This window comes from Prionailurus viverrinus, chromosome C1 (genome assembly GCF_022837055.1).
Source record: "Prionailurus viverrinus isolate Anna chromosome C1, UM_Priviv_1.0, whole genome shotgun sequence".
Classification (NCBI taxonomy): domain Eukaryota; kingdom Metazoa; phylum Chordata; class Mammalia; order Carnivora; family Felidae; genus Prionailurus; species Prionailurus viverrinus.
The window spans coordinates 214,373,019-214,393,084 of NC_062568.1; the positions used below are offsets into that span (position 1 = coordinate 214,373,019).

The 20,066-nt window shown below is 63.9% G+C and overlaps 1 protein-coding gene across 6 annotated transcripts in view; it reads right to left on the reverse strand.

Annotated features, from left to right (window-relative positions):
- Positions 1-676: 676 nt before the first annotated feature.
- Positions 677-20,066, reverse strand: part of AGRN (agrin) — a 34,818-nt gene continuing 15,428 nt past the window's right edge. For 2 of the 6 annotated variants that reach the window (XM_047870339.1, XM_047870342.1), the window contains 34 exons: positions 15,185-15,400; positions 14,881-15,105; positions 14,570-14,794; positions 14,200-14,406; positions 12,913-13,131; positions 12,643-12,837; positions 12,350-12,550; positions 12,118-12,266; positions 11,922-12,027; positions 11,039-11,155; positions 10,792-10,956; positions 10,465-10,608; positions 10,235-10,359; positions 10,054-10,159; positions 9,620-9,973; positions 9,402-9,539; positions 8,835-8,962; positions 8,589-8,703; positions 8,384-8,503; positions 7,894-8,250; positions 7,513-7,705; positions 7,128-7,343; positions 6,590-6,711; positions 6,262-6,396; positions 5,951-6,047; positions 5,692-5,856; positions 5,460-5,571; positions 5,218-5,229; positions 4,884-5,000; positions 4,550-4,742; positions 4,381-4,468; positions 2,921-3,145; positions 2,335-2,438; positions 677-1,989 (listed from right to left, as the gene is read on the reverse strand). In XM_047870339.1, the coding sequence (XP_047726295.1) occupies positions 1,832-1,989; positions 2,335-2,438; positions 2,921-3,145; positions 4,381-4,468; positions 4,550-4,742; positions 4,884-5,000; positions 5,218-5,229; positions 5,460-5,571; positions 5,692-5,856; positions 5,951-6,047; positions 6,262-6,396; positions 6,590-6,711; positions 7,128-7,343; positions 7,513-7,705; positions 7,894-8,250; positions 8,384-8,503; positions 8,589-8,703; positions 8,835-8,962; positions 9,402-9,539; positions 9,620-9,973; positions 10,054-10,159; positions 10,235-10,359; positions 10,465-10,608; positions 10,792-10,956; positions 11,039-11,155; positions 11,922-12,027; positions 12,118-12,266; positions 12,350-12,550; positions 12,643-12,837; positions 12,913-13,131; positions 14,200-14,406; positions 14,570-14,794; positions 14,881-15,105; positions 15,185-15,400 (5,549 nt within the window). In that variant the 3' untranslated portion in view covers positions 677-1,831. Of the gene's footprint in view, positions 1,990-2,334; positions 2,439-2,920; positions 3,146-4,380; positions 4,469-4,549; positions 4,743-4,883; positions 5,001-5,217; positions 5,230-5,459; positions 5,572-5,691; positions 5,857-5,950; positions 6,048-6,261; positions 6,397-6,589; positions 6,712-7,127; positions 7,344-7,512; positions 7,706-7,893; positions 8,251-8,383; positions 8,504-8,588; positions 8,704-8,834; positions 8,963-9,401; positions 9,540-9,619; positions 9,974-10,053; positions 10,160-10,234; positions 10,360-10,464; positions 10,609-10,791; positions 10,957-11,038; positions 11,156-11,921; positions 12,028-12,117; positions 12,267-12,349; positions 12,551-12,642; positions 12,838-12,912; positions 13,132-14,199; positions 14,407-14,569; positions 14,795-14,880; positions 15,106-15,184; positions 15,401-17,517; positions 17,638-20,066 lie in introns of all 6 variants that reach the window. The other 4 variants (XM_047870340.1, XM_047870343.1, XM_047870341.1 and 1 more) reach the window with 3 other exon arrangements.

Consider the following 20,066-nt stretch of genomic DNA (forward strand, 5'->3'; position numbering starts at 1 on the left):
GTGGGTTTTTTTCTATTAACGCAAAACAAAAAAAGAACATTTAGTTATCTTTAATAAAAGTCAGGAGTTCCAGAGGGAAAGCCACTCGACTCTCCCTTTTTCCCGTTCCTCATTAGAGGCTCTCAGCAGCTGGGGGGGCTGGTCGGTCACAGCTCCCCAGGACCAACATGGCTCAGGCTTCCTGCTTAGGGCTCACAGGAGGGCCAACGGCTGCCCTCCCTCCTGAGCCAGTGGAAAGGGCAGCCTGCCCCACTCACCCACCCTGGCTGACCCCCAGACCCCCCTGCTTCCCTCCCCACCTACGCTGCCCCTCCACCCCGTTGCCCCCTCTCCTCACGGTCCTCCTTCCCATCCTGTGCTCACAGACGCACGCACGTAGATGACATGTGCAAATACGCACACACGCGCGCACACACGGGGGTTGCTGCCCGCAAGGTGTCACATCCAAGGCTGGCCTCCATGGCCCTACCCCCATCATAACCAGCACTCTGTGAAAACCAGCCCTGATCCCCAGTGCATGGCACCCCCCTTCATCCAGAGCCTCCTAAGAGAACTTGCAGCCTGTGCTATACCATACAGTTGAATGAGAAGCCATGGGACAGAAGCCAGCCAGGTGGGTGATCACCGGGCCAGGCAGGGCTCAGGCACAGTGTCTGGTGTGGACAGATGCCAGCAATTCTTTTAAAGTGTTCAGACTTTAATTCACGGTGATTGACACAGACACAGACACAGACCGGAGTTAGTAACATGACACAGTCCCAGATGTGGGGGTGTTGGGGCTGCTACCCCCACGGAGGGGAGGGTGGGGGGGGACAGGTAGGACGCGGCGTAACGTTGCGGTTTTTTCTGCTGCCTCTACACCCACCCCTTGGCCTCGGTCAGACACTCGGCTGACCCCTGGTCATTCTTGGACAATGACAACTACCCTCACACCAGGACCTGAGAGGGAGTTTGCCGTGTGGAGTCCTCAGCCGCCCTTGGGCCAGGACAGGAAGGACGACGGCCCTGTCACTCCACGTGTCAAATAAAATCAATGCATAAAGGTGGGAGGTCAGGCCCGAACATCCATCCTTGAGAGGGGGATGCCGGCTGCCCAAACAAGCAGGTAGCGGACATCAACCGCGTCACACAGCGGCCCTGCTCCCTCTCAGGACTCCTCATGGGACCTGGGGTATCAGGGAGGGGACACAGCTATGTCCAGGGTGGCTGGACGGACAGGCAGGCCAACTAAGGGCCAAGGTGCCCTGACCAGGCCTGGGCTTGGCCTCTGCTCTCCAGCACTCTGGGACTGGTGGACATAGCGGGAAGGAAGGGTACGATATATAGCCCCAACAGTAACATTGCTTCTAAGTCACAGTATTGGCACAGGAGGCCTGGGAGGGGCCAGTCTGCGCTCGAGGCTAGCCCCGGCCTACCGCACACGCCAAGGGCAGGAGCAGCTCAAGTGGGAACCGAGGAGGCCCCTGAGGGCTTGCGAGGAGGAAAGGCCCCCTCAAGCCCCAGCAGCGCCTTCCTGCTCTGGGGACACAGGCCCGGTGGACACACAGGGGAGGCACAGCACGAGGGGCCGGGACACAGTGGCCTGAGGTGGAGAGGAACGTCCTGAGACTAGCGCTGGAGTCAAGCCCTCCGTGCTGCCTGCACCACCTCCCCCTGCAAGTCCCTTGACGCAGAGTTTGCCTCTGTAGCTTGTCTGTCTGGATGGTAGGGAGGCCGGTCCAGCAGTCCCTCTGGCCAACACACAGGCAAGAAAACCATATCAAAAAAGCAATGAGTTTACAAAAATAGAAAATAATGACAGCAGGGTGGCTGGTGGGCTGTGGCGTATGTTTCACGGGGCGGCGCAGGCCCGAAGCCCCGACTTGGTGACGGCATCTTCCAGCAGGTGCAGTGGGCGCTGGCCCACCACTACATCCCGGAGGCAGCCCACAAAGCCTGTGCTGTAGGCTTTGGGCAGGGCCTGGCCCATGGGCAGCTTCTCCAGGCCACCTGCAAGAAGACAGAAGGAAGGCCACCCGACTGTGACACGGGGATGGGCAATCTGGGACGCTAGCCAGCGGACAGACCCACGGGTACTGAAAAGGACAGGTGAGCTACCTGAGGCCTGTCAGTGCCCTGGGGGGCCACGTGGCCAGGAGGCTGGAGCATTTCTCCTGGCCCCAAAACCGCCTAGGGCCTAAGACAAGAGGGGACAGGACCATCCCAGCCAGTGGGTCGGCTGTCCTGGATGGGTGACTCAGATGGCACTGAGTTGCCAGCCCCAAGGGATGAGGTCTTCCCTCAGATTCTGAGACCCCTGGGTACCCCTTCCCTGGCCTCCCCCAAAACACTCACCCAGCCATAGGGCTCCGTCTGTGTCTAGCTGTGTGGCACCCAGCGGGGAAGAGCCAGTCACAGGGGCCTCATTGCCCACCTGGAGGGATCCTTCCCTCTGTTCCCTGGGGGTGTGGTGGGGTGAGGCCCTCAGGTGGTTCCAGAGGGCACACCCTGCCACCCCTAGATCCTGAGCCCCCAAATCCCTCTCGCCAGAAGCCCTGCCCCGGGCCCGCTGCCATCACCCCTGGGGGCCAGAATGGGTGGCACTGATCCCCAGGAGTGCACCCTGTGGCTGGCGCAGGGGAGCCTCCTGTGGGTGAAACTTTGTTAAAGGGATGGCCAGGCTCAGGCTGTATGGACAGGTCTCCAAACAGCGTCTGGGAAGAGCAGGGACTCTCTTTTCAGATCAGGGGTTCCCTGGCCATAACTGCCTCTCCCGTGTGTTCCGGTCCCTCCCCCCATCACTGGCAGTGACCTCGGGTGAGTTAGCCCTGCCCCCACCTCAAGCCTGTGCCCTGGCTACAAGCAACTGGGCGCGCCCTGGCTGGGCAAGTCCAGGCAGTGCCCGCCACTATTCCTGGCGCGCCCCGGGCTTCTCACTGACCTGTGTGCCCTCACCCGCAACCAGCGGTTGGTGTTGACCGGCACGGTGGAACGCAGCACCACGGGCTGGGAGCCCAAGTCGTAGGTCAGCTGCAGGCGCCCATCCACGATGGCCAGAGCGACGTAGTCAGCCCGCTCTGTGGCCTTCCCGCTCCACAGCACCAGCCCCTGTGTGGCCTCTGTGCGCAGGCTCAGCTCAAAGTGGTTGCTGCGCACGGCCTTCTCACTGCGGGGCAGAAGGCTGGTCAGCGCCTCCAGGAGGGCATCCTGGGATGGGATGGGAGAGGCGGGAGGGCAAGGGCCATGACAGCAGCTGTGATGAGACCGGGGAGACCGGACGGGCAGGCAGGCGGACAACCACACGGAACCGACAGGCCGAGAGACGGACGGTAGGGGAGGGGGCCGGACAGGCAGACACACAAACAAGAGGAGCAAGGTGGACAGACAGCGGGGGTTGGGATGTCACTGCTCACCTGGGGAGGGCCCCGGAATCCGGAGCTTCAGGACTTAGAAGCCGGAAGAGAGGGGAAGCAGGTGAGCAAGGGACAGACAGGCTGTAGCGCAGGGTCGGGGCGGGGGGGGTGGTTTGTGGGGCGACCTGGAAGCCCCGCCCCATGTCCCCTTCCCAGCAGTGGAGAGTGAGAGAGCCAGCACGCACGGAAGATACACGGGACCCCAGGGAATCGGCTCTCCCACCACAGAGCCGGGGCAGTGACATGTGGGTACACGTGGGGCTGGCGGGGATGACCCAGGCCAAAGATGGACAGGTGAGGCACGGGGTGGCGTGGAATGAAGACCGAGGGCTCACCCGCCTGGGAGAGGCCTTTGTCCAAACACGTGACATACACACGCCGCACACGGACCCGTGCGCATCCACATACTCAGACACACAGGTACTCGGATGCGCACACACACGTGCACACTCTGCCGGGGCCCTCTGTCAAGGGCAGTGGCTGCTGGGGTGGACGTGGTGACTGGGCTTCAGCACAGGTCCTGGGAATGGGGATCTTCCCACTGCCAAGCTAGGGAACTAACCCTTCCATGGCACGAACGGCAGCCCAACCCCACTCTTCTCCACCAGTGAACAGGGTGGAAAGTTTCGCCCTTGCCCTCAGTGGGGGTGGGGCAAGGGGCATGCTGCCAATGGATGAGGAACTGAGAATGGGTGAGAGTGAAGGCGGGGATGGGGGCCAAGGTGCTACTTACGCTGGGATCTCATTGGTCAGCTCGCTTGGAAACAAAGAGACAGAGGTGGTGAGAAAGGAGGGTGGAGGAAGGTGGTGGGTGGCCAAGTCGATAGGGGGGAGGTGGGGGGGGGGGCGCTGGGCCTTCCCCTCTTGGCCACAAAGCTGAGGGTGGCTGTGGAGGGTCTGGGCATCCTACCCGGCACAGCACGCACAGATAGGACCTGACACACAACAGAGGGCAGAGGAGGTGCCCAGCTCCCGGGCGGCACGTTACCTCTCGGTCACGGCATTGAGATATTCAACGTAGGTTTGTCCGTCGAAGGCTAGGGCATCCAGGTCCCCTGCCGACTTCTCAATCAGCCCTGAGAGATAGTCGGGGTGAGGGTCACCTCGGGCGGGGCTCCACCCCACCCAGCCTCAGCTAAGCGCCAAGCAGCGCTCACCCTTCTCGCAGTGAAGCCCCGAGAAGCCCCCGGGACACAGGCACTCATAGGAGGCCTCCCGAGGGAGGCAGGAGGCCCCATTGAGGCAGGGGTGGCCTGAGGCCTGGGTACAAGGGTGGTGTGTGAAAGACGAGACGTCCACTGCCCGCAGCACGTGCTCCTGGGTCAGCAGCTGGTGGCCTTTCAGGGAGACCTAGGGAGATAAGAGGCGGAGAACCTCTGTCCTGCCGGGTGTCCTCCCTACCATGGCAGCCCCTGCCCCGGGACAGAGGCAACTCTGGGACGGGTGGGCCCTTCCTCACGACGCCACCACCTCTGCCCCTGCCCCACGCACCAGCTGGATGACGCCGTCAAAGCCGGAGGACACTGCAGCTGCCCGGGCCAGCTTGCTGAAATCAGGAGCCCCTCCGACATAGAGCGGCTCCTTCAGGTTGAGGACTGTGTGTGGCACCTGAGGGGAGGTGCTGGGTGAGGGAGCTCACTGGGCAGGGACAGGGACGCTGAGCCCCAGATCAGCAGCCCCGCTGGCCCGCAGTGATCCACCCCCCCTCGCCCGCCAGCCCGCCTAGGAGGCAGTTAATCACACAAACACGGCCGATGTGCGGACTTAGTGGGGGTAGGGGCTACTCTAGAAGGTGAATGAGCAGGATGAGAGCAGAGACCAGTACCTTGCGGGACTTCTGGTGTCCGAAGAGCAGGGTGGGGGTTGCAGAGCAAGGGCCAGAGAGCAGTGAGGGCAGAAAGAAGACAGACAGACAGACAGACAGACAGAGGCACAGGACAGACGGGGGAGAAAACAGTTCAGTGAGAGCCAGCTGTGGGGTGGGGGCTGCCATGCCTCCCAGGAGGAGGAGGAAGAAGGAGGCAGGGGTGTTGGTGGTGGGAGGTCCATGGCCCCGGGGACACTCACCGGGGACTCCCCCAGCACTCGGGGCCCGTCACTGACACGCATGGCGCCCTTGCGGCCACTGCGCTCCAGTGAGACCCTGGTCCAGGTGTCCAGGGCCACTGGCTCCTTGCTCCTGGTGAGGAGGGGGTACCGTGAGCGGGCTCTGGGCCCTGCCAGCCTGCCCACTCAGGAGCCTGAGTGACACTGCCGAGTGTCCCCAGTCTCACCCCCACGCCCACCCAAGAGGATGCACCTGATGACCGCTGCCCCCTTGCCCAGGTCATAGCGGAACTCCAGGAATCGATCATGCAACGCCAGTGACACAAAGTCCCCCTTGCCATCTGTCTTCTGCCCATTGTAGAGGAGCAAGCCACTGGGGCCACGGGCCAGGAACACCACCTCCAGCGCCATCTTCTCCCTGGGGTCACGCGGGGTCAGGTGGGGGCGTCTCAATGGCTGGACGGGGTTGGCGGGACGCTTCCCCCTCGTCCACCCCTTCTGTCCCTACTGACCCTAGATCTCGCGCAAACGTATGCAGGCCTTCCAGCTCCAGGTAGGAGAAGCCGCTGAAGTCAGCCAGGAAGGGCCGGGGATAATCCTGCTTGGAGACTGTGCAAGACAAGAGAGCAGTCACACAGGGGGCTGGGCCCTGACCCCCGGGGTTCCCTGGAACCCCACTCATCTATGCGCCCCAGGCCTAACTCAAGCCCTAGCACTAGCCTGACCTCCGATCCTAACCCCAAACCGAACCCACACCCTAATGCTCAATCCAAAACCCCTCCTCCCCACCCTCCTCCCAGCCCTGACAGCCCAGTGCTCCCACCTGTCTGACAGAGGGCGCCCCCTCGTCCCTGGGGGCATTCGCACTTGGCCTCGCCCTCAGGCAGCACACGGCAAGGGGCTGCCCCGTGGCAAGGGTTCGGCTCACAGGGGTTCTCGCCATCACTACAGGTTGCACCTGGAAGGAGACAGGAAGGGGTCCCAGGAGACTTGAACCCTTGCCCACAGACACACAGCTGTGCCCTCTGCCCCAGCACCCGGCCCAGGCTCCACCCTCACCACAGCGGCCGGGTGGGCACTGACAGGGGAACACACCAGCCTGCAGTGCCTGGCACGGGGCCCTAGGAGGCAGGGGTGGTCCCTGCACTCACCCACACCAGAGCTTCGGGTTACCGTCCCCTGCCAGCTGCTGAGCTCCAACCGCTGATTGTTGATGTCTAGCAGGCGGATGCAGCCCTTGAGGCCAACACTGACGGAGGTCCTTTCGAGCACCCTGCCGCCAAGATGAGGGTCAGAGGCCAGAGACCAAAGGCATCCTCCCTCACAGCCCCCTGTGACACTGCCCCCCGCCCCCCAGTCAGCCAGGATCCCCAGCCCCAGCCCCTCTGATATTCACAAGATGGCTAGTCCCACAAAGAGGACAGAACCAAGAAGTGGGTTGAGGGTCAAGGCTCAAGGTGGAAGGTCAGGGCCAGCCTAGCCCCTCCTTGGTGGTAACACAGCAGCCAGCAGGACCATTCCTGGTCCTCAGGGATGCCACCCCAGGGGTGACAGAATCAGGATCAGGATCAGGATCAAATCAGGGTCATTGCCATCATCCACGCTCACCCTTCCACCCACAGGAGTCAAGGGTCAGGACCAAGGTCAGGGCTCCAGGATCAGGGGCACCCCACCCTCCTTGATGCTCACACAGAAGCCTGGTCCGCTGGGACGCCGCCCACAAAGAGGTCTGTGTCCAGGTTGAGACCATCTGTACCACTGGGGCTGTGGCCCACAACAGGGGTCTCACCATCCACTGAGAGGGTACCCCGGCGCCAGTGCCGAGACAGCTCCAAGCGATGCCAGCGGCCAGGCTCTACAGGCACTGAGCTGGTCAGTACCGCGGGCCCCGAACCTGTGTCGAACCTGGGGGATGGGAGCAGGCGGTCAGCACAGCGAAAAGGAGTCAGGTCCACTGCTCAACCTCAGCCTCCCACCCTAACCCTGAGCCGCCTCACCTCCGTTCCTGACCACCCCCGCCTCAGTATGCCCTGGCCCTGATCCCACCCCGGCCTAGGCAGCCCTGCGTGCTCACCTGAGCTGCACGCGGCCCCCCAGCAACGTCAGCGACAGGAAGTCCTTGCCCCGGGCGTTGCCATTGTAGAGCAGCAGCCCCTGTGGCTCCCACGTCCGGAACTCGAGCGCCAGGCGCAGTGTGTGGTAGGCACGGAGGGTGGGGAAGGCCAGGAAGGAGTGGCCTCCGAAGGCTGGCAGTGAGGGCTGCAGTGCTGCAGGGGGACGGGGAGGGACCGGCTGCAGGGTGCAGGAGACCCTGGCCCCACCCCGCGCGTTCCTCCAACTGGAGATCCCCAGCCCTGTCCCCGGCTCAGGGGTGCCTAGCCCCCAACTCCTGACGGTGGCTTGGTGCAGCCCCGACCCTTGCCCCTTGCCTCTCTCCAGTGTGAATGACCCTTACCCTTCTCGCAGGTGTCTCCCCTCCTGCCCACTGGGCAGCTACAGGTGAAGCCTCCACCTGAGTCTTGGTCCCGGCAGGTCCCTCCGTGGAGGCAGGGCTGGGAGTCACAGGGCCTTGGTGGCTGCTGGGTGCCTGGGGGCAAGGGCCGGCGTCCAGGCACATGACGGGGGGCAGTGGTGGGGAGCTGGCGTGTCGTGGGCAGGGCTGTGGTCCTGCCAACAGGCCGGCTTGTGTGACTGGGGTAGAGGGCCCGCTGGGTCACAGCAGAAGGCAGGTGGGCCACAGTGGTGGCCCTGGCCGTGGCGGCGGCAGGTGTGGCTCCCGTGGTGGCTCCCGTGAAGAACGCAGGAAACCAGTCTGAGGGTTACGGAGACTGTCAGGATACCCAGAAGGCAGAGCACAGGGAGGGCCAGCAGGGACAAGGGTCCTCGGGGCCGCAGGGGATGACAGGACAGGCAAGCCACAGCACTTGGCCAGACTGGGCACTCACCAAAGTCCATGAAGCGCACGTGCTCCTGCAGTGGCCGCCTGACCCCCAGGGACCGGCGCCTAGAGGCCTGTATTTGCCGGAGCAGGGCCTGGCCCACGTCGGGCGCCCTGAAGGTCGTGGCTGAGAAGGAGGGGACACTGAGCACGGTGGAGCCCCACACGGCGCCCCTATTGTCTCTTGGGAGGGCCCAGGGTAGGGAACTCACCAGGATCAAAGTGCACGTCCACAATGGCTCGGACTGAGCTGCCAGGCCCCAGGTCCCGCAGGCGGACGCTTCGGAAGTCCTTCTTAACGTCTGAGTTCCGGAAGAGGTCATCCAGCTGTGGGTGCGGAGCAGGTGAAGGCTCCGGGGAGCTGCCCAGGCCGGGTTGTCAGGCCCTCCCGCTGCAGCCCTTCTCTGGGTCTGTCCCGGGAGGGAAGTGCAGCCCTGCTCTGTGGGCCCCATACGTACTGTGCTCTCGATACTCCTAGCGGTCTCCCCAAAAAGCTCTGACTTGGGGTCAGCCATCTCCGGTGTATAGAACAGCTCTTGCCCCTCGACTCCCTCAAGCTCCAGCACACCCTGGAACGCCTTGGTGGCTGTGGAGGAGGGGGCAGTGAGGCCCTGCCTGGCCTCTGAGCTGGCCATGGGCACAGGCCCCAGCCGCAAGCCACACGGGGTGCAGGGCAGGTGGTGGTTAGTCAGATGATCATGAGGTTAGTGGGGACCCGGGGCAGGGCTGGCAGCAGTTACCAGGCAGACTTCTTGGAGCAGTGCCCGAGGCCGGCTTGCAATAGGAAAGAAGTTAGCCACGGGGTCCTAGGCACCCACACGTGCGTGAGGGCCGAGGCCACACGTGTGCATGCCTACACCGAAGCCCCGAGACCACGCACGTGTGTGTGCCAAGACCAGAAGACTGTAAACCCTGAGGGCCCACCTGCTGGACAGGCCTCCTGTCTGCGGTGGGGGGAGACAGCATTCCTGGCTGTGTCCAGGCCACCATTCACGTTCCACCCCAGCCCCCGGCTACCCACTCACCAGGACAGTTGGAACCTTCTGTGTCCAGCGAGGGCGTCTTGCCATCCGAGCAGCAGCCCAAAGGCGAGTTGTAGCAAGAAGCCCTCTCCAGGGGTGGCCCAGGGGTCACAGCGCTGCCACCTTCAGGGGGCTCGAGTCCTGGGAAAGGACGGTCTAAGCCTAGCCCCAGGGGTGGCCCTCCTGGGCCCTGTCCCCCACATCCCTGGGCCCATGCTCACCCCCTGAGCCCGTCCCACTGGCTTCCAGGTCACCACTCAGTTCCTCATCGCCGCTCCCATCGGCACTGCCAGATTCGCCAAAGGCAGATGTGGCGAGACTGGGGGCTGTGGCAGGGGCCGTGGGGGGCATGGTCAGCACGGGCCTCGTGGTTGTCCTGGGGATGCGGGCAGTGGTCCAAGGTCCCGGTGAGGGTCGAGGAGTGGGCCGGCTGTGAGGGGTACTGCTGGGAGTCAGGGGGAGGGCGCTGGGTGGGGGCGGCAGCGCCCTGCTCACGTTGAGCCCCAAGGTGGCCACGGGTGCAGGAGATGTTGGGCGGGCACCAGAAGCAATAGCCTCTGCAAGAAAAAGAGAGTCTGAGTGGAGGGCTGGGTCAGGTGGTCAGCCCAGTGTCAGGCCTTCGCGGTCAGTTCTGGGGCGGTGGGTTGGGCCTCACCCTGGCACGGGCCAAGGCTCTGGATAGAGATGTCCAAGCCCTGGCGGCAGGCGATGGTCCTCAGCTGGCACTCGTTGCCGTAGGTGACTCCGTCCGACCCACAGACCTGGGGCACAGGGCAAGGATGCTGGGGGAAGGCCCCTCACCTCTCCTACCACCTTCCACATGCCCCACCCCTCACCTTGGTGGCACTGGCCTCTGGACAGGTGGGTGTTGGGCACACGCAGTGTGCGGAGCCAGCTTCCTCCACGCAGGATGCCCCAAACTCGCAGCGCATCTCGGCACAGGTCTCGGGCGCCAAGGAGTCTGGGGCAGACACGGGGGGGCCCTGCTGGCTGAGGAGGCCTGGCCCCTATGACGGCCCCACCCGCAGCAAAGGGAGCCAAGGTCAGTGCCAGGCATGGCCCTCACCTGTCTCACAGCCAGCAGGGCCCAGGGTGTGGCCGTCCGGACACTGCCCGCACTTGGGTCCCGCCACCCCAGGCTTACATGAGCACAGCCCTGCCATCTGCTCACAGTCGTCCCGCACAGCACCCCGGGGGTCACAGCTGCAGGCTGGGGGGCAGGGGGAAGAACCTGAGGTCCACGCCTGGTTTCCCCACTGGCTCCAGAGCCCAGCCCAGCTCCTGCCTGGTGCGGATCAGGCCAGGGTCTGAGCAGGTGAGACGAGGAACACAGTGACAAGGTGGACAGGTGGGAGTGCCCACCTGGGAACTGACCGTCGCCCCTGTCACTCACGAGTGCAGCCGCTCCGGCCATCGGTGACAATGCCACGGAAGTTCCAGAAGCCAGGCTCACAGCGATCACACTTGAGGCCCCCGACCCCTGGGCGGCAGGAGCACTGGCCTGTGGCTGGGTCACAGGTGCCACTGTAGGAGCCATGTGGGTTGCAGTGGCAGGAGCCTGCAAGGCCAGGGCAGGATAAGGTCACTGCAGCTACATGGCTCCACCCGGCTGGGGGTCAGTGTTGGGGTCAAATACTCACTGGGGCAGCCAGCCAGGCCCACACCGCGGGCAGCAGTGATGTTGTCCTGGCAGCAGCCGTAGGGGGTCTGGCTGCAGTGCGGGGGAACTGCAGGTGGCAGCGGGGCCAGGGTGGGGCCTGCAGGAAGGGGGCAGAGGGTTCAGATGTCACGCATTGCCTGATGCCCGCTTTGGGCCTGGCCACTCCGCCTCAACCTCCCCTGATGCCAACTCCCACCAGGACCTGGGTACCTGGGGCTCGGACCACACCACTTATAAAACATGTCTGGACGCATGGGACCAAGAGCATGCAGAACACCCAAGGTCACGTATGTACACACACAACCGGAACCAAACACGCTTAGGGTAGCATGTTTTCACAGACTGGCATACACACATACAAACACACGCACGTGTGCACATTTGCCAACGTTCCTCCCAAACCACGCGCGTTCAAACACCCCGCAGACATGCGTGTGCACACACGTGCAGGAGTCCACGCGCATACACCCACGAGCACTCGTGCACACGTAGAAGTACATAAACGTGACGTATCTACTGGATCACCGTCAGTCTTCCCCCAAAACAAAGTGTCCAGAGCGTGGGCCTCCCTAACACGCGGCCTCCCTGCACCAAAGCCCAGTCTGGCGCACAGTGGGTGCTCAGTGCACCTGCTGACTGATAGGCACCCTACGGCCACGTCTGCAACTACACAAACACGAATACTCGCCAACACCGCACATTTAAAACACTCACGTGTGCGCACGCCCCACACGGCACACGCGCAGCGCTCACGGGGACGTGCCTACCCACATGCCTCACACGTGTGTGCACACACACCAAAGCACATTCACACACAGGGAACAGGCCACACACACCCAGACGGAGCCCGTGTGCCCACTCACCACGGCAGGTTCCCTGAGCCGCGACGTACAGTTCCCGCTGCAGCTCACACCGGGCCTTCTTCAGCTCGCACTCGGTGCCGTAGGTGACCCCGTTGGAGCCACACACCTGGAAGGGCGGGGTCAGCGTGGGGGGCCACAGCCACTTCCCCGCGGCCCGCCCGGAGCCGGGGGAGGCTGGGGGGCAGGGGTTGCTCACCGGGCTCCTCGGGACGCTCTGGCAGTTGAAGTCACAGACGCAGGGCCCGTCTTCCGAGTCCTCGTCCCAGACGCCGCCATGCTGCCGGCACAGCTCCTGCTCACACTCGCCGTCCTCTCCAGAGCCAGAGCCTCCAGAGCCGCACTCGGCTGCGGGGAGGGGGCCGGGTCACCCGTGGGGTCCTGTTTGAGGCGGGTGCACGGCAGCCCCTGCCGGTCATCCCCGAGCCTACCCTGCTCACAGGGCCCCGCCCGGGCCTCCTCGATCCGCGTCTGCTGCTGGCAGGCAGCCTCTCGGAGCTCACAGGCGCTGGGGTAGGTGACACCGTCACTGCCACACACGGGGCCGGGTGGGGGGCGCTCACACCGGGGACACACACACCGTCCAGCCAAGCACACCGCGCCAAAGGCACACACCGTGTCTCCGCAGGTCTCTGTGGAGGGCGGAGCCAGGCAGAGGTCAGTGGACCCCAGCCGAGGGGGAGACCCAGGACCACAGCCTGCCGGCCCCCACGGCCCCACTCACGGCAGCGTCCAGCCGAGACCACACGCAGGCTGATCTGATGTGTGCAGGCGTGGACGTGTAGCTCACACTCGCTGGCATACGTGTGCCCATCAGAGCCGCACACAGGCTGGGCCAGGGCCACGCACTCGGAGGGGCACACGCAGCGCCCGGTCTCAGCCTCACACAGAGCTCCGAAGCGGCACTGCCCACAGCGGTCTAGGGAAGGGGCTCCGTCACCACGGCGACCAGGACCCACAACCCACTAGCAAGACCCTCTTGCCCGCCACTGACCACAGGGTCCTCTGCGAGCCACCCGGATCTCCCGTCCAAGGGTGCAGGCCGTGGCTTCCAGCTCACACGTGCTGCCGTACGTGACGCCATCACTGCCACACACAGGATCGTAGATGCCCGAACACGCCTGCTGGCACACACACTCAGCTTCCCCGTTCTTCACAGCACATGCTGCCCCAAACGGGCACTGCACCCCAAGGCACGGGGACAGGGGCTGGTCTGGGGAGGACACAGGCACCCAGTGAGCTCCACCTGTTCCCCCGGGCTTATGCACAAAGCCCCCAGCTCCACGCAGCAGACCCTCTCCCAGGGTGGGGACAGCAGAGGGGAGGTGGACTGGGAGAAGGGCCGAAATGCTCAGGACACAGCAGAGAAAGGGACAGACACACGACAGACGCGGACAGGGACACAGACCCAAACAGCCTCGGCCCCCTGCGTGAGTGGAGGGAGGGGCCGCCCCCAAGATGCAGGAACTTCCTGACTGCCCCCCACTGCCGTGGGTTGAGGGAAGGCCAGGCTTACGCAGCCATCCGGGTCACTGACCCCTGGCCACCAGCAGCCCTGGGACACCCACACAGGTAGGGGGGCTCTCTCCCCACGGGGGGGAGGAGTCTGCAGCCCATAGTCACACCCAGGGCCACAAGGGGGAGGAGGTGTCTGTCCACTTGCTCTGAGGACCACAAGGCCAGGCAGCAGCGAGCCACCCCCCCTCCCTGCTGTGCCGGGGGCAGACCTCGGGCTGTGGGCTCCTGGAGGCAGGCGCGGTACCTCATCCTGCCAGGTCAGGCTGGAAGACACAAGAGGCGGAGCCAAGAGGGAAGGAAGGACAGAGGAGAGAAGACAGACGCAGAGAGAGAGAGAGAGAGAGAGCGGAAAGACGGACAGACCGACTGACGGACACGGGGTGGGGGTTGGCAGAGCCACAGCAGTATATGCTGTCTCCACCCTCCACGGCCCGCCGCCACGCAGCCTGAGCCTGACTGAGACTTTGCCCGCACGGGGCCCAGGGGACTGGAGGGCGGAACGGCCCCACGCAGGCACCAGGGAGCCGGGCACCCGGCTCCACCCACTCCCCGCTGGGTACTCCCGGCACCCTCCGAACAGAAGCCACCGCCCCAGAGCCTATCGACAGACAGCAGCCCCGGCCAGGCCTCCCCCGTCACCGGCTCTCGCCCAGGACCCCAGCAGGAGTGTGACTCAGGATGCGGATGGTGTGTGATGACAGCCGGCAGGGACCCATGCAGGACCAGCCCGCTTGCAGCGTGGGCCCCACCCACCGGTGCTCACCACACGGGCCCTGGTGCTTGGCAGGGATGGCGCGCTGCTGTTGACACTCGGCCTGCTGGCGCCAGCAGTCACTGTCGTAGGTGTGCCCGTCGTGGGCACACACAGGTCTGTAGGCCCCGTCGCAGATGACGCGGTCACAGGAGCAGCGGGGGCGACCCCGGCGGATCAGGCACACGGCGTTGAACCTGCACACATCTGGGCACTGGTCTGGGAGGGCAGAGCAAGGGGATCAGACCGGCCAGAGTGCCGCCTTGGGACTCGTACAGGAGGTGGTGAGTGGGCACCAGGGAGGAGCGCAGGAGAGTGTGGGGGCCGGCAGGGATGTAGGTCACACAGAGCGGCAAGGCTGGGCCCGCCCGCGGCCACCCACCTTGAGGCTGGCACTGGCCGGAGCGCACTTTCTGGAGGAGGAGGCCACGGGCAGCTCCCGTGCGGCCCATCGTACAGTCGTTGTCGTAGGTGACCCCGTCGTCCCCGCACACGGGTGCCTGCCGAGGAGGGCAGCTCTCTGGCCGCAGCAGCATCTCAGGGCGCCGCGTGCGTGGGTTCACACGGCAGATACGACTTAGGTCACTGCGGGCGCTCTGACAGGGGTCTAGAGGGCAGGAGGGCGGAGGTCAGGGTGCTGTGCCGTGCACGCACACGCAGAAGTCATGCTACGCGCCCAGGGGCAGGGCTCACCACAAGGGCCGTCGAACTTCTTGAAGATGTTCTCTTGGCGCGCGCACGCGTGGCGCAGGAGCTGGCACTCGCTGGGGTAGTCGGCCCCGTCGCTGCCACACACGGGGCCGTCAGGGGGCCCCCGGCAGGTGGCCGGGCACAGGCACGTGGCCGTCTGCCCGTCTGCTGAGCGCACACAGGTGCTGCCGAAGCTGCACGTCACATTGGAGCAGGGGTCCCGGGAGCCTGTGGGGGGGGGGTGGGGGGGGTGGGTCACAAAGCCGTCCCCTCTGCCCTTGGGGCAGCACCCAGAGCCCGCACTCACCGCAGGGCCCGCGGCTGAGGAGGCGGATGCGCCGCTGCTGGCTGCACTGCGCCCGCTGGAGCTCACATTCGTTGCTGTAGGTGGAGGCGTCGGAGCCACACACAGGCGCCACCACAGCCGGACAGGCACTCCTCTTGCACACACAGGAGGCTCTGCCGGAACCTTCCGCGCTGGGCTCACACACGGCGCCAAAGCCACACAACATTCCTCGGCATGCTGGGCGTAGGACGGGAGAAGGGAAGGTCGGGGCCCGGCCTCTGCCGGCCCCCCGGGCCCCGGTGCACACTTCCAACGTCCACGCATCCGCAGAGACCTCACGATGCACTCAGTGTGTTCGTTCGTTGGCCCCACGGACACGTCCACACACGTCCGCGCTGGCACGCGCGGAGACGTACGTATGTGTGTCCATCGCGGCCGTGCACACTCACATCCGTGCACGCTGACAGGACCTGTTCCCTCCCCCTCTCCAGCCCCACCCACCACAGTCCCCTTCCCCCCCCCCCCCCCCCCCCCAGCCCCAGGGCCTTTCCTCATGGTAGAACCTTCTCTGCCCCCCTCCCCCAAACCCCACCGCTGTGGAGGGGGGCATCCCCCAGATCTCACACCAGCACCAGGGAATCAAGTCCGCCTGTTCCTGACCCACCTCCGTGGGGACCCTACACACAGAGCCACACACCTACAACCCCCAGGACGACATCACAGGGAACCGGCTCCAGGTTTGCTCAGGAACCCACCCTGCCTCCACGTCAGAATCAAAGCCCCTCATCTGACCCATGACCCACTCCTCAGAGCCCCGGTCCTGGCCCCTTCCTGGGGGCAGCTGCTCCAGGGTCCCAAAGTAGCCCAACCCCTGCCACCTCTGGCCTGAGGTCACCTGGTTTTGTTTTTTTTTTTTTTAATTTTTTTTTCAACGTTTATTTTATTTTTGGGACAGAGAGAGACAGAGCATGAACGGGGGAGGGGCAGAGAGAGAGGGAGACACAGAATCGGAAACAGGCTCCAGGCTCTGAGCCATCAGCCCAGAGCCCGACGCGGGGCTCGAACTCACGGACCGCGAGATCATGACCTGGCTGAAGTCGGACGCTTAACCGACTGCGCCACCCAGGCGCCCCTAAGGCAAGTGTGGGGGAAGTATCCGGGGTCAGGCCACACATTCCACCTTCTGGCTCTGGGCCCCTCCTTGGCCAGGAACCTGGGGCCCCGACCCCAGGCCTTTGCCTCAGGTTTCCTTTCTCCCCACATCTTTTCCACGTAAGCTCTGCCTCTCGGGCTTTTCTCGGCCCACCCTGCGAACCTTCCACACCTCTCTGGGTCCCTCAGCTATGGCGTTCTCAATAGGGCCTTCTCCAGGGTTCCTGGCCCTCCCAGCCTCCCGGCCTCCCCAGCTGAAAGCTGACGGGGTCTCTCTCTGAGGTCCCTCGGGCGCTCACACACCTCCCTCTCCCCCGTCTGTCCTCTGCGGCCTCCATCTCAGTAAATGTCCTCACCCTCCTCCCCAGTCCTGCTGCCCACCCCCCAATACTCTCCACCGTGACCTCCTCTGGGAGGCTGAGCACAGGGGCTCTGCAGATCTGTCACCCTCCTCTTTAAACACTTCAGTTCCTAACCCTGTAGTTAAAAACTATTGTTGCGTGCCCAGCACACACCCTGTGGCTGAACCTCTACTCTCTACAACAGCCCCAGGAAGTATGGCTCCTGACCCCGCCGGTGAGGGACCCCAGTCCCTTGGACTGGAGGAATGAAGGCTCTCGGACATTTAAACCCAGAGCCGTCAGAGACAGGTCCTCCTGAGAAGACCCAGGTAGGCTGACTGCTTAGGACCCCCACCAGGACCCCCACCAGGACTGCACGCCCACACGAGTGCAGGCCCGATATAGGCTGCAGCTGTTTAGACGTGATGAATGTTTAATCGGTTCCAATTATCATTAATAAGTTATGGTGCAGAGGGTGGGGTGGCTCCCCCCATCACCTCCCAGCAGGCTCAGGAAGTGGGGCAGGAGGGGGAAGCACCTCCATTCCGGGGAGGGCAGGGCCCCAAAGGGAGCTGCAGCCGGCTGTTGCCACAGCAACAGCCCACCCCAGGCTCCTCCGGGTCTGACTGGGCATCCCTACCCCCACCCCACACAGGCTGAGTGAACCGAGGCCTGAGGCAAGGGCGGGGCCGGTAGGGACACCCCAGCTTGGAGTCCCTGCAGCCACCTGGACTCCCCTCCCACTGACACTCCTGTCTTCCTCCTCCCCACCTCACCTGAGCCCCTGCTCCTGCAGAGCCCAGAGCCAGGCTGCCTCCAACTCTGCCCTCACCCGCCTGGCGACTGTGGGCAAGTTATCACCTTGCCATGCGTCAGTATCTCCTTCTGTGAGTGGGGACAGTGGGACGTGCCTCCCAGGGTTACCGTGGGGCCAATATCTGCAGCGGCTTGGAGGGCGCCCAGCACGTAGCTCTACGCGGACTGTAACAAGAACTGTCGTTACATCAGCACCCCGCTCTGTCCCGCCTCAAACCAAACTCAAATCCCATCTACCCGCAAGCCTTCTTTACTCTCTGTCTCCCTCCAACTCCATCTACTCTCCCCTAGCACCTTCCTCTCATTTTTCTTGCCCAAGGCCCCCGGGACCCCCCGGGCAGAATCCACGGGCACTTGCTGATATCCAGCGGCCCGTTTTGTTTGGCTTCAACTGGACCTACCGACCAAGGTCTCTTCCAGAGTACTGGACCCTGTGGCAAAGACTTGGTCGTCACCTCATTACACCTCTGGTTCCTGGGCTGCCTGCCATGTGTCTGTGCCCTTGGTTTGAGACCTCTCTCCGTCTGATCACCCTCGGTCCAGCCAGACCGCTCCAAGGCTCCCACCCCTTGGACAAAGACCTCTACGCCTGGATGACCAGCACGTTCCTTGCCCACCAAGACCTGCACCCTCCCTCCACAGCCCAGGGTTCTGCTTTGTCCCCCCAAGATAGCTACTAGTGGGCGATGGTGGTGTTGACAATGGCAGCTAACCTGTGATAAGCAAGGCTGGGGCACTGGGTCAGGTGGAGGGAGGGTGATGGGCTGCAAGGTGAGGGGGCTGGGGGCAGAGACCAGAGACGTCTCGGGGACAGGGTCCTTGGAACCAGCTGTTGGACTGAAGGTGGCTGAGGGCAGAGGAGAGGCCAGGGTGCCTCTGGGGGCCATCAAGCTCAGGCTCCCGCACTGACTCCCAAGTCACACAGGCGGGTCCGGCCCCAGCGCTCCCACCTGCCACCACCTTGTGGAGCCCACGCCGCTGTCAGAGTGGCGGTTCACCCGGGGCCATCTCCTGGCTGCAAAGTGGGGGTAGATCTCGCGGCTCCCAGCACAGTTACAGCCTTTGGTGATGTGACGTGGGCAGAGCAGAAGCCTGAGTTCACGGCGCTCACCCTGGCCAGGCTGAAATGGTTTCCCTCCCCAGACCCGTGCTCAGGCCGTCAGGCCAGGCGAGGGCTGCTCCTGCGCGTAGCCCTGATACAGCTCCACAACTGCCCGTCCCCATGTCTGCTCTCCACGCCCCCCGGGTCTAGGGAATCACAGAGGCTCAAGACAAGTTTCTTGATAGGACATAAAACACGCACAAGCACACACACGTGCACACGTGTTTGCTGGCAAGCTCATCACAACAGCCGTGCCCTGCATGTGGCAGGCACCACTCGAGCCACGCCTGTATTAGCCCTTAGTCACCCCATAAACTGCCCCTCATAAAGGCAGGCAGGGCACCCATATACCCACGAGCCACGTGTCCTGCCGCATTCGCCCCAGGCTAGACTCCTACAGGAGCCTTTCCTCGGCCACTCAGCTTCCCCGCGCAGTCTTGCTCCCCGCACGCCCAAGGGCTCCCTCACGCGTGCCATGCTGGAGGCGGCAGCGGCTTTTTATAACCGCCGGTTGGAGTATATTCAACTCCTCTCCTGGTCTCGGGTGGGGGATGGACTGGATACCCCACGCCCTGCCCATGGCCACAAGTACGCAGTGTGTGTGCCTCGGAGGGATGAGGACGGCCGTGGCACGTAGCTGTCCCCAAGGGGGCAGTAGGACCAGAGTGTGGGTGTGGGGGCCCACGCGTGCGGCTGCAGGGAAGACCAGGGTGTGTGTAAAGCAGAGCCGCAGCTCTCACGCTTTAGGAGAGGAGACTGGGGACACCGGGAGAGGGGAAGGTGCCTCCCGACCCAAGCCCCGCCTTTAAATCCAGACAGCTCCAGGACCCTGTCCCACAGCCCATCCCATGTACGGATACCCTCCTACGTGTGACTTCCGTGGACGTGGCCAGGCACCTGCCCAGCAGGGGGCCCAGTGCTGACAGCAAACCTGGTAGCTCTCCATGTCCCCACCCAAGGAGGGGACCCCAAGCCGCCCTCTCTGGTGGCATCAACAGCTTCCTCCCCTCCCCTTCCCGTATTAGCTAAATTACAGTGGCCTACAGACTAGCAGGCCTCTCAGGGAGGCCAGCCCATAAAGTGGGTCAGGAAGGCCAAGCCCAGGCTGTTCGGTCTCAGGGACAGGCCCTCCAATCCCTCCTCAGTCACTAGTCCTTCACACCCACCCCCTGCTCTGCACATGTTGTCTGACCCATCTTACAACCTGCAGGCCCCAGGACTCATTCCCAATTTTTGGCCAAGAAGTGCAAGGCCCACAGAAGTTGGGGACATGCTTGTGTGCGATGGTCCCCGGCCAGGACAGGGCCAGGCCCAAGGACTCCAGACCCGACACGCCCTCTGCCCGTCCACCACTGTGATATCCCAGGAAGGACCCAGGCTCCCTCATCCAGCCTCATCTGTTCCAGATACACCTGATACGTCTGGTGTGCACACCCTAAGAATGGCTCCTGATCCCCAAGAGTGCCACTGTCCCTCTAGACACAGTCTCCCA